At 39.7% G+C, this 14,066-nt stretch overlaps 2 protein-coding genes across 4 annotated transcripts in view; both read left to right on the top strand.

Moving 5' to 3' along the window:
• The first annotated feature begins 631 nt into the window (after positions 1 to 631).
• On the top strand, positions 632 to 9,811 carry jpt1a (Jupiter microtubule associated homolog 1a). The gene is made up of 5 exons (XM_035659364.1): positions 632 to 833; positions 2,436 to 2,578; positions 6,763 to 6,860; positions 7,135 to 7,162; positions 8,299 to 9,811. The coding sequence occupies exons 1-5, from the start codon at positions 778 to 780 to the stop codon at positions 8,430 to 8,432; spliced, it is 459 nt and encodes a 152-aa protein (XP_035515257.1). The 5' UTR covers positions 632 to 777; the 3' UTR covers positions 8,433 to 9,811.
• Positions 9,812 to 10,209: 398 nt separating this feature from the next.
• zgc:174863 (uncharacterized protein LOC100136852 homolog) overlaps positions 10,210 to 14,066 on the top strand; it is a 10,388-nt gene continuing 6,531 nt past the window's right edge. For 2 of the 3 annotated variants that reach the window (XM_035660235.1, XM_035660237.1), the window contains exons 1-2: positions 10,215 to 10,341; positions 10,639 to 10,717. The gene's annotated coding sequence lies outside the window, so the exon portion shown is untranslated. Of the gene's footprint in view, positions 10,342 to 10,638; positions 10,718 to 14,066 lie in introns of all 3 variants that reach the window. The other variant, XM_035660236.1, reaches the window with a different exon arrangement.

Here is a 14,066-nt window from a genome sequence, read left to right on the forward strand (position 1 = left end):
TTCTAATAGCATGATTAATTTGTCTCTCTGTCCTTACTTTAGATGTAAATAGCTCCAGTAGGATCTTACAGTTAAACTCCAGTTTGGCCTTTGGAGAGCTACCAGCACAGACAAAATGAATTTACCCTCAAATGAGTACATTTTTTTGTGAATACCTTTTAAATAAACAATACGTGTTTTAATCATATACTGTCAATGGTTTTAATACATGATGAAAGCTGATGGATGTGCATGGATTCAATCATAGAAGGAGCTGTTCACTTGTGGGCGGTACTTAGGCTATAGAAACATCCTCTCCACAGTGGTTTATGTCGCACCAGCACCTCTGTCAAATCCAGGGCTTTATTAAGGAGAAGCACCCAGGAATTAAGCAGAGGAAAACCGGAAATACGTCGGATTTTGCCTCCGGATTACACTCCAAATGTGTCACATCTGTTTAAAAACGGGGTCATAAAGAACAAACCTTCAACCCTAAATAATGTAATCCTGACATAAATAATGTAGATATGATTTCATTTAACTTGGATATGTTTTTAAAACCACCGCAACCTTTGGTTTGTCAAGTTGACATATATTACTTTGAAATTTTGACCGGAAGCGCGACTGCTCCTTCTGCTGAGCTTGACACCGAACCACTCAGACTGGAGGCAGGTTGATTATTGGGAAAACCACCGGCTAGGATAGACAATGATGAGGCGGTGAAGTACTGGTAATGAAAGTGTAATTCGCGTGTATACTGTCACATCCATAGATATTTTACGACTTCTTTGCGCTAAAATGACGACGACCACGACATATCAAGGGATGGAGCCCGGTTCTAAAAGCAGTTCCAGGTAAAGGCGTCGTTCAGACCCTTCTGTAACCCGTTAGCTACCACGAAGCGTCCAGCATCCTCCGGCATTAACCTCAACGCTACATAGGTTCACGTACAATTTAAGGCTTTTTTTTTTTTTTTTTTTTTTTGCTCTGGCCCCACGTCCATAATTGTTACTCAACCGGTTTTGGAAATGGTTGCGTGTAAGCACGGGGCGTCGGTGCTACGGTGAAGCTCGGTACCACACCTTCCCGTTGTGTCTGTTGGGATGGACCAGTCCCATTATTTAACGCTAGCTAGCAACATAGCACACATGCAGCCTCCCTTTTGTAGCTGGTGAAGCTGCTCAGCTAGCAAGTGCAGACTGGGCGGCTCGGCACCAGACGTTAGTGCTACATGTAGGCCTTTTGTGTGTTTTCTCAGGGCGTGTATTTTCTGATGACTTTTTCGTGTTTATTGTCTGACAACGACAGATTTATCAGATCTGTCACTCCAGTTGGGCGGGGCCGCCATGGATTTGGGATCAGTTATCGAGATGATCAGTGAGGTACAATAAGACATGCGCTCGTCTGCCCAGCATATGGCCTCATTGAGGCGAGGGCCATGTTACATCTGACAATAACCCGGGCTACATGTATGTTTTTCAATCATAGAGATGCAATGAAAGGAATCCACATCCGGAGACATTCCCGTGATGTTGAATCTGGAATAATGCATATTTAACATTGAAGGATTTAGTGTTCATTAAGTCATGTGCTTATCGTGGTAAATTCCATCATAGCGTGACAATACAAATTAAATTGGGCCAATTTATTTCAGCCAGTGTGGAAGCACTATCAAGTGGTATCTTTCAATTTGAAAGAAAATACTCAATATGGATATAGTGTAGAGGGTACAGCAGGTGTCCTACAGCACATGTACATAGTTGCAGGTTTTTAGGCACACCTAGTTCAAAATAGTGCAGTCAAAAGTAACAACCCTGTTGTTACCCTCATAAAGGCCATTTAGGAATCTGTAGTTTGTGGTACTGTTGAACTGTATGGCATTATACTGAGAGGTCTTCTTAATATTTAGTCTACCCTTGTTTGTCAATGAATATGACAAAATAAAAGAAACACCTGTAATAATGACATATTAGTATTGTTATAACAATTACAGGTCCACCCATAATCTAACCCTAGAATTAAAAAAACATTAAGTCAAAGCCACCTTTAACTGTTATTGTGTCTTTTTTTGGGCAATTAATTACACTCAAACACAAGTGTAGGGAGGTGGAAGGAGAGTCTGTAACCATAACTGTATAAAAGGATACAAAAGGAATAACAACACAATTAGTTGAAACAGATCCATCCCATAGACAGTTCAAGTCATTTCATTTTCTTCTGAAGGGTAGCATATTGTTAAATGACCCAAATTAAAATTGATTGTTGACCTTTATTGACACTAGTGTGAATGAACAATAATTTCTTTCATTTAATTGAATTCTGCTCATCCCCAGTGTGAACCACAGCAGGTTATTTTTTTATCAATAATTTGAGAATGGCAAGAAGACGCTGCAGAAGAATCACCCGGACGATCCAACTTTCACTAACAGTGTTGGTCACCATCTCTCACTTTGCAGGGTTTTGCGCCCTCCTGGTGGCGGCTCCAACATTTCACTTGGTGCAGATGAGGAGAAGCCTCCCGTCCGGAAAAACAAGATGGCCTCCAGTGTTTTCGCTGAGCCAGAGGACCCCTATGCTAATCGAAGGAACAACCCACCAGGTACAATCCTCCTAATCTCCAAACATGTCGCTTTACTGTTAAAGCTTATAACTTAATTTGTCATATCTGGTGGAGATACAAGGTTTTCACTGCAGGTTTTTCTCTTGCTGCAGGGCCAAACTGATCCTCTGCCTCCCCAGGCTCAAAACTTCAGACAGCTGAATACATAAGAATAACATTCGCTGTCTCCAGTGGTGCTACTTGACATAACAGAATGCCTTTAGTTGCCCTATTGATGCATTGATTTGTCTTTCAGGCTGTGAGTAGGTATTCAATCACTAGTGTTTCTCCACTAATCAGGATCTTCTTAAGTCTGCAGCGATCTAAAATATTCATGTAGAATTGAGCTGCCTCGAGTCCTTGTAAGATCATAGATGTTTATCAGAGAATTTAAGTATATTCATAAGAGGGATCATAACAGACAAAAAAACCAAACCCTCCTTTTATGTCCTTATGTATCTATGGATGGTTATTCTTACCCAGTGCGGGGTTTTCCAGTCTTAAAAATATACACAGCAAAATGCTACTGAAACAGGAAATGAAATAATACTTTCTAGAACTGTGTTTCACAGTCCTGCACCAACTACACGCAAAACATTTAAACATTTAAATATGTATTTATATAGCTGCCTATTAAATGATAACCGAAAAAACAGTAATTGATTCTGATTCTGATTTTAGTCAATTTATTTCAACACTATAACATCACACAAGTCTTGTTTTTCGAAACACAGAAGAGAAAAGATCCTTGTTGCAACAATCCCCTGATACTTCAGTCCCAGTAACAAGGCGCAGCTCCCAAACGGAGCTTAACATTGTTGTTGTTTTTCTGTGACTGTCCAACTAATTAAAAGTGCTTCAACTAAGAATTATTGTCTAGTCGACTATTAGGGGACAGCTCTAGTGTTATGAATGTTTCTTGAGACAGCGCAGTGTATTTTTTTTTTCTAAAAAAGTATTTTGGGATTCTCACTTAACACTATAACACCTACAGGAGATATTTAAAAACAATTCTATGTGGTCACAGACTGAATGCATATTGAAGTTTTCACATATTCTACCACCATTTTCTTCTTCCTCCTTTTACTTCTCATTTGCTGAGAGAAGTGAGACTTCAGTCCTGACAGAGTTTTGAACCTAGAGTCAGAAAGGCTAAAAAGGATAAACTTTTAAAAAAACATTTCAACAAGCACTTTCCTCATAGTCACTGAGTGCCTGTCTCATCGTTTTGATGAGTGCAATTGCCACAGCTCAGAGAATCCCAGTGATTGGCTGTGTTGTGCCCCGCCATGAATGTACATAGGCAATTGGACTGGCATGGCAGTCCTGGAGATGCTGTGTCCAACTTTAAAATGACAGCATAACTGGAAATCCATGTATCTAGATCTTCTATATTTAATAGGCAGAATCTTAAACTAAACATCTTGTTCAGTTAATAACCTTGTTCGACTTCCCCTTTCTTGGTCAAGATGTGTCTATACCGCACAATGTAAAAGTTGTTTTGTACATGATATCAGAGGGGAAGTATCTGAAATAAGAACTGTGTGTGCTTTGTTGGAAGCAAACCTTTTTTTACTTTGTGTGAAGATCCAGAAAAACTGTTAAATCACTCCTGCAGTATTATCCGCTTCTCTGCCGCCCATTTGTATGCTCGTACTGCTCACATTTTCACACAAGTGGGGCTTGCAGCTAGTACAGTTGGACGCCCAAATAATGTAAAATAAAATGTACAGTATTTTCCTATAAATGAGGATGAGTGTCCTTTCAGTCTGCCTCCATCAGACTGGACACACCTGACATACACAACTACCTTATTGGATCTCATATTTCTGACATCTGACAGTGTTTCTATCTTTAAGACATTTTATTTGTCTGTTTTTGCTGTCTGTTCAATCATGTGACGTTACTGTAAACTAATTACATCGCTGTGACGAAGCAGTATCGCAGTTAGATGACGATGACCTTTCTGAGCTGAAAGTAGAAAACAAAGCGGGTGTTTTATGGTAGGGCTATATTTTCTCACAGTAAAAACATTTGTTTTACTGTTCTCCTTTGATTAGGACAGTAGAGACAATCGTAAACTGGGTTGCTTTTTATTTTAAATTAAAAGATTTAACTTAATGTACTTCATGTACTTTTCACCTCTATGATTCTTCTCCATTCACGTCACTGTTGACAACTGAGACAAGTTCTTGCACACCAGAGAGTATTATTGACAATTTTGTTGGGATCAGAAACTCTTGAGTGAATACCACACACTCAGTCTCTAACACAGGCACTAAATATGGTCAAATACAGCCTAAAAAACCCAAACAGCAGTTCTTCTTCTTGTAATTGTAAACATAGTTTGTCTTTTTGAGTGTGTATGTAATCATCTGATTTACAAATTCAGTATACAAGGATAAATCAGATGGGAACATGTCATACAGTAACCATATTATGGTGTGGATTGGTACTAATAGTAACGTATGTGTGATAAATATCAAAAGTGCTTTGGCGGTGTGAATTGGCCAAGACACTCCCGTCAAGTGGTTCCCAAACCTTTTTTTCTGGGAATTCACTTTTTAAAAATGACAAACCATGGCGACCCAATTCACAGTGAGAAGAGTTAAGGCTTTCTTTGTTTTTTTAGTAAAACAATGTACACTTTATAAAAGAGAAAAAATAAGTGCATTTAGCAGAAGGGAAGAAATTCTGCAACTTTATTTGTGACCCAGTCTCTGGGAATGAATCCACATATATTACTTTCTTATTCTGAAAATTACAATGGCTTGCTTCACTAAGATATTAAGACAATACGCCTGTAAATGAGGAGATTGAAAATTAAAGCATAGCAAAACTGCCTATTCAGAGGGGAAAGGCCTATACAGAAGCACATCACACCCACACCAGTATAAAGAGTTGTTGTAGTAGTGACATTTAATATGAAAGTGAAAATTCCAAAATCTGATATTTCCCCAACGCACAACAGGAAATGTGTAGGAAATGTTTAGGAGCATGATCTTTAGGGAAGGGCATCCGTGGACTGCAATTGTCTCGGGTTTTCCTAATATACAAGATCCCCAGTTATGGATTAAACATTTAGGGGAAATTCCCCACACTCCAGACACAAGGGTGCTGTAGCATCTATTGTTTACATTTTGAGGAAATTTGAGTTTCTTCCTGTTTCCTCTGTGTATGTAATGGCTTGTTTCACTAAGATATTAAGACAATACGCCTGTAAATGAGGAGATTGAAAATGAAAGCATAGCAAAACTGCCTATTCAGAGGGGAAAGGCCTACACAGAAGCACATCACACCCACACCAGTATAAAGAGTTGTTGTAATAATGACATTTAATATCAAAGTGAAAATTCCAAAATCTGGTATTTCCCCAACAGGAAAATGTGTAGGAAATGTTTAGGAGCATGATCCTTAGGGCAGGGCATCCGTGGACTGCAATTGTGTAGTGTAAGATACAAGATAAAAAAAATTCTGGAAATTACCCACCCTCCGGACACAAGGATGCTTTAGCATTTATGGTTAACATTATGAGGAAATTTGACTTTCTTCCTGTTTCCTCTGTGTATGAAGATCGCATCATAACACATGTCGTTTGCGTGATTACCAGAAAATATGAGTTACTTTTCCTCATTGCTGGTTTCAGTCTATAATCCCCAGATACTGTTGTTTGTATAATTCTGATGCAGTTTCATCTGCCACTGATGAATCTTTCAAACAATCCCTATCGTTATACATGCTAGCAATGCAGAGGGATGCGGACGTTGGTTTGTCGGCCAGTTGTTCCCCCACTTTGGTCCAGACTAAGATACCTCAAATACTATTGCATGGATCGCCATGAAATTTGGTAGGGCCACAATATGAATACACATAATATTACACAGCTTACCCCAACTGTTGTGGTCTGGCGAAAACAATACTGTTGCCTATTGAAGAGTTGTCACACAGACAAAAATGAGCTGGGACAAGAAATGTAAGTGGTCAGTTGATCATACACACATTCCCAGGTTAGCCCAACTAATTTTGGAAGAAAAAAAATGCAATGTTGTAATGATAGGACATACTGTATGTCACCATGGCCTTTTTCTCATCATATAAACATGGAGAAATTATCGTATTTTGTCTTTGCACCTCCTGTATGAAGGCCTGTCTCTCTGAGCCATTATGTCTCCTTCTTGTTTCAGGCGGGAAGCCCACAGGGGTACTGTGTGGTGAGCCGTCAGCCCCCCTGAGGAGAGGAGGGAACCCCACCACCAACCACTCTGCAGATGCCCCGGCCTCAGTAAGATCATGAGTTGTGAGAAGAAATGAAGTGAAACCTGAGAGCAGACAAACTTATAGGGAAGCAAGTAAAGTCCAGATAATTTCAAGCACTTTCTCTTCATCTTCCCTTAATGTCTCACAAAGGTAGCTTGTGTAGCAATTACCAAGAATTACCAAATGACTTTTAAGTGCGTTCATCAACACCGATGACGATGAGTACAGAATTTCCTGTTCCTCAGTCTGTGAAGGCAAGTGAAATACTTAACACTTCTTTTTTGCTCTTTTTTTTTTAGGATGGAGACAATTCTGTACGTGATATTGGTAAGCACCCAGTTTTATAGTACATGGGTAGCCTGTTGTATCTCCCTGTAGCCTACCGGTTGGCAGATTTCTACAGTCATTTTTAACGTAATGGGTACAATCCCTGCACTTGAACAATGCTCTTGACAATGAAAGGATTATAGTGGCATCTAGCAGTGTAGTTGCAGATTCCCTCGCTCCATCCTCTCAAGCATGAAGGAGACACTATATTGGCCACAAAACGCAAACGCCCCTATAGTCAGTGTTCGGTTTGTTCCTTCTGGGCTACTGTAAAAACATGGCAGTTCAACATGGCGGACTCCAGGAAAAGGCGACCCGCGGCATCTGTAGACAACAATTGCTCATTCTGTGTTTAAAAAACACAGCAATTCCTATGTTCAAGTGATCATATACTAATGGAAACATACCTATGAATACCAGATTATATTTCTGCAAATAGAGCTAAAATGTTAATAATAATAATGTTAATAATAATAATAATAATAATAAATTTTATTTATAATGCCCTTTCTCAAAATTGTTACACACTAAGAACCTTTTAAATTAAATTGCAAAAACTTTAAGGCTGTAATAATATTTAAATGGGTGAGTTTAATATCAAAATTTAATCCCAGTCATCGACTTCCACCACCTGGGGGGGGGGGGGGGGGGGGGATTGGTGTGCAGTTGTCATGAACGAGGAGATTATCTATAAATAACCTTTATTTGAATCAGGCTTATTAAAGCGCCCGCTCAACATGCAAACAAACTTGCAGAAAGCTCTTTTCACCCGGGGTGTCCACAGACTCTTATCTGTCATCGGTATGTTTTAGCTGTAGTACGCTCCTTAGGCTAACTGTTTGGCCTAATTTGCCATGTTTATCAAAGTTTGACACATTCTTTTAGTGGCAGCCCCTTACTCCTAAACCGGCCCCCTCCGTGTAGCAGCAGTACCTCTGCTGCACTAAATCCACTACTGCCACGTTTCACTGCATGCCGTGGATTTTTCATAAATTTCTTTGTGTGCTCCTACATTTTTTCATTTAGAAGTACTACCTGGGGCAAAAGATAGCGTTGAGCCCTGTGTGGATGTGTGCTTAGTTTAGTGAATTATAGTGAACTGTAACTTAGAATTTAGTCTCTCTGCCTGTGTTCAGAAAACAGTGTTGCTGAGCCGGAAGCAGTGCCAGGGCAGCAGGAGGAGGCCCCTCCAGCTGAGGAGTCCGCTGCAGGACTACCATCCGGCCGCAGGAATCCTCCTGGGGGCAAGTCCAGCCTCATCCTCGGCTGAATCCCAACCGACTGCTCCTCCTTACATCCATTCATCTCTGAACTCATCTTTTATTTCTTCAAACAAGGAACCCCAGCCCATTTGTCTGTACCGCAGGAATCCTATCTGATGTCCAACAGACACCAGTCTCCTCCACATCCCCAAGTGCATTGTTTTGATACCTCTTTTTTGAAAACTGTTTTGTACTGTTTTTATTGTTTGTTTGTTTGACAGAAGCACTTTATGTATTTCTAATTACATGGTTCAAAGTCTGCCTTTGCCCCTGTGATGCATTAGACCTGCCAGAAAGGGTACAAGGATCACATTTGTCATATCAACCAATGGTAAATATCTCCTAACTTTATTGCGACAGCACAAGCTGTAGGTGATTACACGAGCAAGTCTCTAGGACACAGGCAAAGAAAAAAGCTGTCAGTTTTGCACTGTGTTCGGTTCTGACCCATCTTGCATGCACGTCTGGTCTGTAATGTATGAATGTGAGAAGAAACATAACTGTGAAGATTTTTTTTTTATTATTTAACCTTTGTTAGTTGCATTTTGTGGAACAATTGTTGTATTGTTGTTGCATGAAGTTGGAATATTTCTACTGATAATTATGATTATTATTATTATTATTATTATGATCCACATAGGAGCCACATAAATTACTGTCATTGTGATCTGAAGGATGCAAACATTTGTCTTCAGATGATTACTGTAGGTCCCATGTCATTTAACAGAATTGGAAAAAGCCTTTTTTATATTGTAGTCTCTAACCTTAGATTATTGTAACCCCAGTGCCAGGTTTGAGTACCCCATGTTTTTATAGGTAAAATCTACTCTAAAATAAAGTGTGCCTGTTTGTATGGTAGGCTACAATATCAAACAAGGTTGGGTTTCCCCAGTCGGATCCTACCAGTGGGCCATCAAGACCTAGTTTTTCCAGTGCGAGTTAATGGAATGTTGTTGGTCCTGACACGTCACTGTTTCTGGTAAACCCATCCTAGATTTGACAAGTGACCTTATGACAGCTCAGCCTTTTTTTTTTCTGTTTTTTTTTTTCCTTCTATATTTTCTCACTGGAAATATACAACATTCTTTTAGAACATTTCATGTCACATTATTTAAACCAAAATCCAAAACTCCCTCCTGCTTCTGTCTTGTTGAGTCCACGTGTGTGGCTGCTGTGTGTGACTGCTGTGTCGGCCAGCTGTCACGCAAGAAGACCTACATTTCAGGTACATGAAATGTAATTCCTGTGGTGTCTATTTTTAACGTGTGTTATGATGCAAGACATTTCTGCTTGCGTCCTATACCAATTCCTGTTGCTGGATGTAAGTCACTACAGAAAAAATGAAATTAAGAAATGGCACAAGTGGAAATTACCATTAAAAATCAATTTTGACCATGGGTGGTTGTTGTACTGCTGTGTGTGTTTTTTAAGAGCTCAAACACTGTCCACCAAAACACAAAGAGGAATTTGAATGTTAAAAAAAACTTTCAAATACATTCACTTGATTTGACTGATTCAAAGTACTGAGATCCACTGTTTTAAATATGCATTATTGCAACCAAAGCAGAGACTCTGTCACTTAGGCTGCATTCACAGTGCATTTGAAAGGTTAGCTTTTAAGGTTCATACGACTGACTTATTTTAAGACAGCCTTATAAAAGTCCATAACCTCTCCTTATCTCTTGTTCTCCATATTCACACCTAAAGCATTCACTGTGTCAAAACTAGAATAACGAGCGTATAAATATATTCTCAATGTCTCTGCCTTTCATTGGTCCAAAGTGCCAACTGTGTAGGATAGGCTACTCATAACGAAAGTGAAAGTTAAATAACCGGACTAACCACACCAGACAAGACATTGGTGTTCACAGTGCCTTTTGACCATAGACGTGTTCTGCTTTTAGAGGAGCGTGTACAGTAAGTTCCACATTATGATTCTTTTTTAATGGCAAATGTGCCATATGTAGGATAGTCACACGTTGTAACATAAGCTGTGTATCTGTTCATTAAATGGCGAGGTAGTCGACGTACTAGCTAAGTTAACCCTCATAGGTATTATATATATTAGAGTTCAGTGTTTCCGCGTTATATTGCCGTGGCAGTGGACGGAGGCTGTGTCTGAGGCTTCAGTCCAGGACTCCTGAACCTCAGCTCCACTTGTATTTTATTTAACATGTTCTCTGTGTTTGCTCTCTCACTCTTAAAACCCTTAAGTAAACCTTGAAGTGGCGTACTGCTGGTTTGAATGTGTCTGGTGGCTTAGATCTGGGCACAGACTTCCTCGCCTCAGTGAGTAAGTACTTTGTCACAATTGTTTTTATTAGATTTCACGAATTCAACGCGCGGAGGACGTAAGATATTAAAACGTCATAAATAATAAGTGCGGATGTATCTGTTGTTTGGCAATGAGGTGGCTTCTTGTGCAATATAAGATGCGTACTTAATCATTGCAGGCTATAAGCACTAGTTTTCCCATAAGTAGTAAGTTTAGCAGATATGCCTACATCAGACATTACTGCTGGGGATGCATCGATATAACAGCCAAACATCAGCATTGGCCGATATTCGCCTATTCGTTGACTGACATTGGTAAATAAGATGGCACTCACCGATGATCAATTTTTGGGCTGGCTGAATTGGTTATTCCCCACTTGGATATTGGTGCATTCCCAATTATTGCTGTGAACATATTTTAGACAAATCCAATACCAGTGTTGGTACTTTCATCAAAACGTGTAATGCCGACACCACTCTGTCCTTCACTGTTATACTGTATGTTTTTTGTTGTGAGTTGGAATAAAGGACTTTTTCAAGGTGCCATATCTAACTAGTCTGGGCTTTCTGTTGGCAACCCCACTACATGAGTTAATGAGTAATGCAGAGTGTGTATAGAGAGAGTAATCATAAAAACAAGCTTTCATCTGTCTGTGTGGTCGTAGAGGTTCGACAGATTGAGTCCCTCCACATCATACCATCACTGCCCAGTCTCGGTGATGGGAAGTTTGCAGGGGCACAGGTAACAGCAGCACGAATGAACTGAAGGCAGAGATTGAGAATTAAAAAGCCAGGATCAAGATGATGGGCTAACGATGTGACATATGTTGAGAACAGCTCAGCCTCCCATAATAACAGCATGGAAAATATGTGAGGGAAGAGCTCCGTGCATATATTAAGTTTCAACTTGTGGATAAGTGACCTTTAGGACATTCAAACACATATGACTCCATACAATGAGTGAACAGACAGGACAGGCCACCAGGGCCATGTGATCTGTGTTCCCAAATGGAGAAAATAATTAGGAGATTAAATCTTGGCTTGGTAGTGTGGGAAGTGCAGCTGTTTCACCAAGATTTACAAGAGATTCTGCACAGCTGCAGTGACTTGATTGTTGTATTGGGACGGCATGCGTGACTGTGTGATAGTCCAGCTTGTAATTTAAACACATATTTATCCCCCAAATGCAAGCCGTCTAAGGAAGTGGGACTGCCCTTTTGTGTTGGCCTAACAGTGACACTTTCAACAGAGACACTTTCAAATGGCAAATCATTTGAAAGTGTCTTCTGTTTTGACCAAGTGGCTGAATAAGCCGTGGCCTAAATGATACCAAATTTTGCAGTTTAGGACATAAAACACATACTGTGTCATGAAGCAAATCAAGGTTAAAAGGAGAGATCACAAATTTCACATCAGGGTAAACAAATAAAGGAAGGAAGGAAAAACTACAAAGGTCGGCACAGCACAGGGATGATTACATATTTGCTCCCAATCTCTTTGAAGGGTCTAGGATGTTGGATCATATTTGGCAAGTCTAGGCAAACTTGTTGACTTTCTCTTTCAGTATGACTGCTTGTCTGTTTAATGTTGTGACCTTTGTTGTGAGTAAATAGAAAAACTTGTGGAAAGTTAGTGGACAGCCGGTCAAACAGGTTTCCAAAGTGACCGTGAAGTAGTAATGGAAGATCAGATGTCTAAACTTAGCGTCTACTTTTATTTTACTTTTGTATTTGTGTATGTATAAAAATAAAAATCCTCGAGGGACAAGCATTGCAAATGAGCTTAGGCTACAAAAAAACACTGATATGTGAAAATTGTTTATCAGTGATTATCTGATGCTTTTGTTTCTATTCCAATAAAAAAATAAATGAACTAAAATGAATTGGTATTGCATTATATTCTTATACTCAGCTGCAGTCACTGGAGAGAATACAACAAGACCTCTGTTTCAGTCCTTCATTATACTGCAGAATGCTGTATTTCCCAAAGTCTCCACAGTCAGCTACCACCACAAATACAATCTAATTCGATGAGAGTAACTGTGAGAAATGTGTGGGCATGAAAGCCAAGTAACAGGAAACAGCTATTCAAACACAAATAACAACTAAATTATTAAATAAAGCTTTTTTTATATAGCTTCATAACCCCAGTCTGCCTATTTTCTGTGCTTTGTGCCTGCCAGGTGAGGGTAACTCTCCCTTTCTTGAACAACAGCTAGATGCAAGGTATCTATTTTCACCCAGTAGGCACGTTCAAGTTGCAAAAAAAAAAGTGAAAACAGAGACCCAGTGACAGAGATCAGTTTATGGAAATGTTTTCAATTACTGGAGGGTAAAAGCGAAACCACAAATAGTTTAGTGCTACATAATTTTGGTAAGCAAACTCTGTTTAAACTACTGACTGCTGTTAGTGTATGCGTAATAGGGAAAAAAACAGTTCTTGGTAATGCAACTAGGACCATTGTATTAAGAGTACACATTTAAATTTAAAGCAGTTGTGAGGAACTTTTCATTTTGTGTTGAATCTGGCGACCCCTATGGACAAAAGCAGTAGCGCTTCATCTGATTCCGAATCCGATCCGGTGGCAGGCATTGAGAATAACTATATGGAAACAGCCAATCTTCATCATATGCATTGTAGAGGCTCCTTGTAGTATGTTTAAGTTTCAGTTTAAGAATTGGGTTCTCCTGCATGCAAGATCTAGTGTGCAGTTGCTCTAAGAGTCATTTTGATGCTGGATGACGGGCTACAGATTGTTCTCTGTTTATTCACTATTTCTTGCCTTTGGTTATGGTCCAGTGAAAATTAGTGCTTTCAAACAACAGAAGCCAAACAAACAAAAAGTTGTTCGCACTTGATTCCAGTACTGTAGAATGTTTTTATTTATTTATTGCCCTTGGTTTTGGGCTCATTCTATGGATATCCTGGACTCTTGATTGTTGCCATTAAAAATGACGAATAAGTTGACATCTTACATCTCCAGCGGTGTAAAACTAATCATGTCGGTGAAAGTTTTGGACCTTTTTTAAAGCTTATGCTCTTAACAGCTTCTATTTTTGTGCAGGCATACCTTGCTGGGTTTCCCCCAGGAAACCGTTTAGCCAAGGTGGTCCTCCTCCACGCTTTCCCCTGAAGTTTAATGTTTTATGTACGACGTTAGTGGAGGTGGTCTTTGTTTCAGGGGAGGTGAATCGCCTGTTCTATAACACAGATGTTGCACAGTTCTGCACCAGTGGTTTGGCATTTGTCTGAGGTAGTTTAATATGTTGTTGACTCACCACAGCAGGGGGTAATGGCACTGGCAATCTAGCAGCGCAGTTTAGTTTTGCTGCAAAGATTTACTACCTTTGGTTAACTCTGCTGCTAGC

This window comes from Morone saxatilis, unplaced genomic scaffold (genome assembly GCF_004916995.1).
Source record: "Morone saxatilis isolate NCDOM2014 unplaced genomic scaffold, NCSU_SB_2.0 Contig17, whole genome shotgun sequence".
NCBI lineage: Eukaryota > Metazoa > Chordata > Actinopteri > Moronidae > Morone > Morone saxatilis.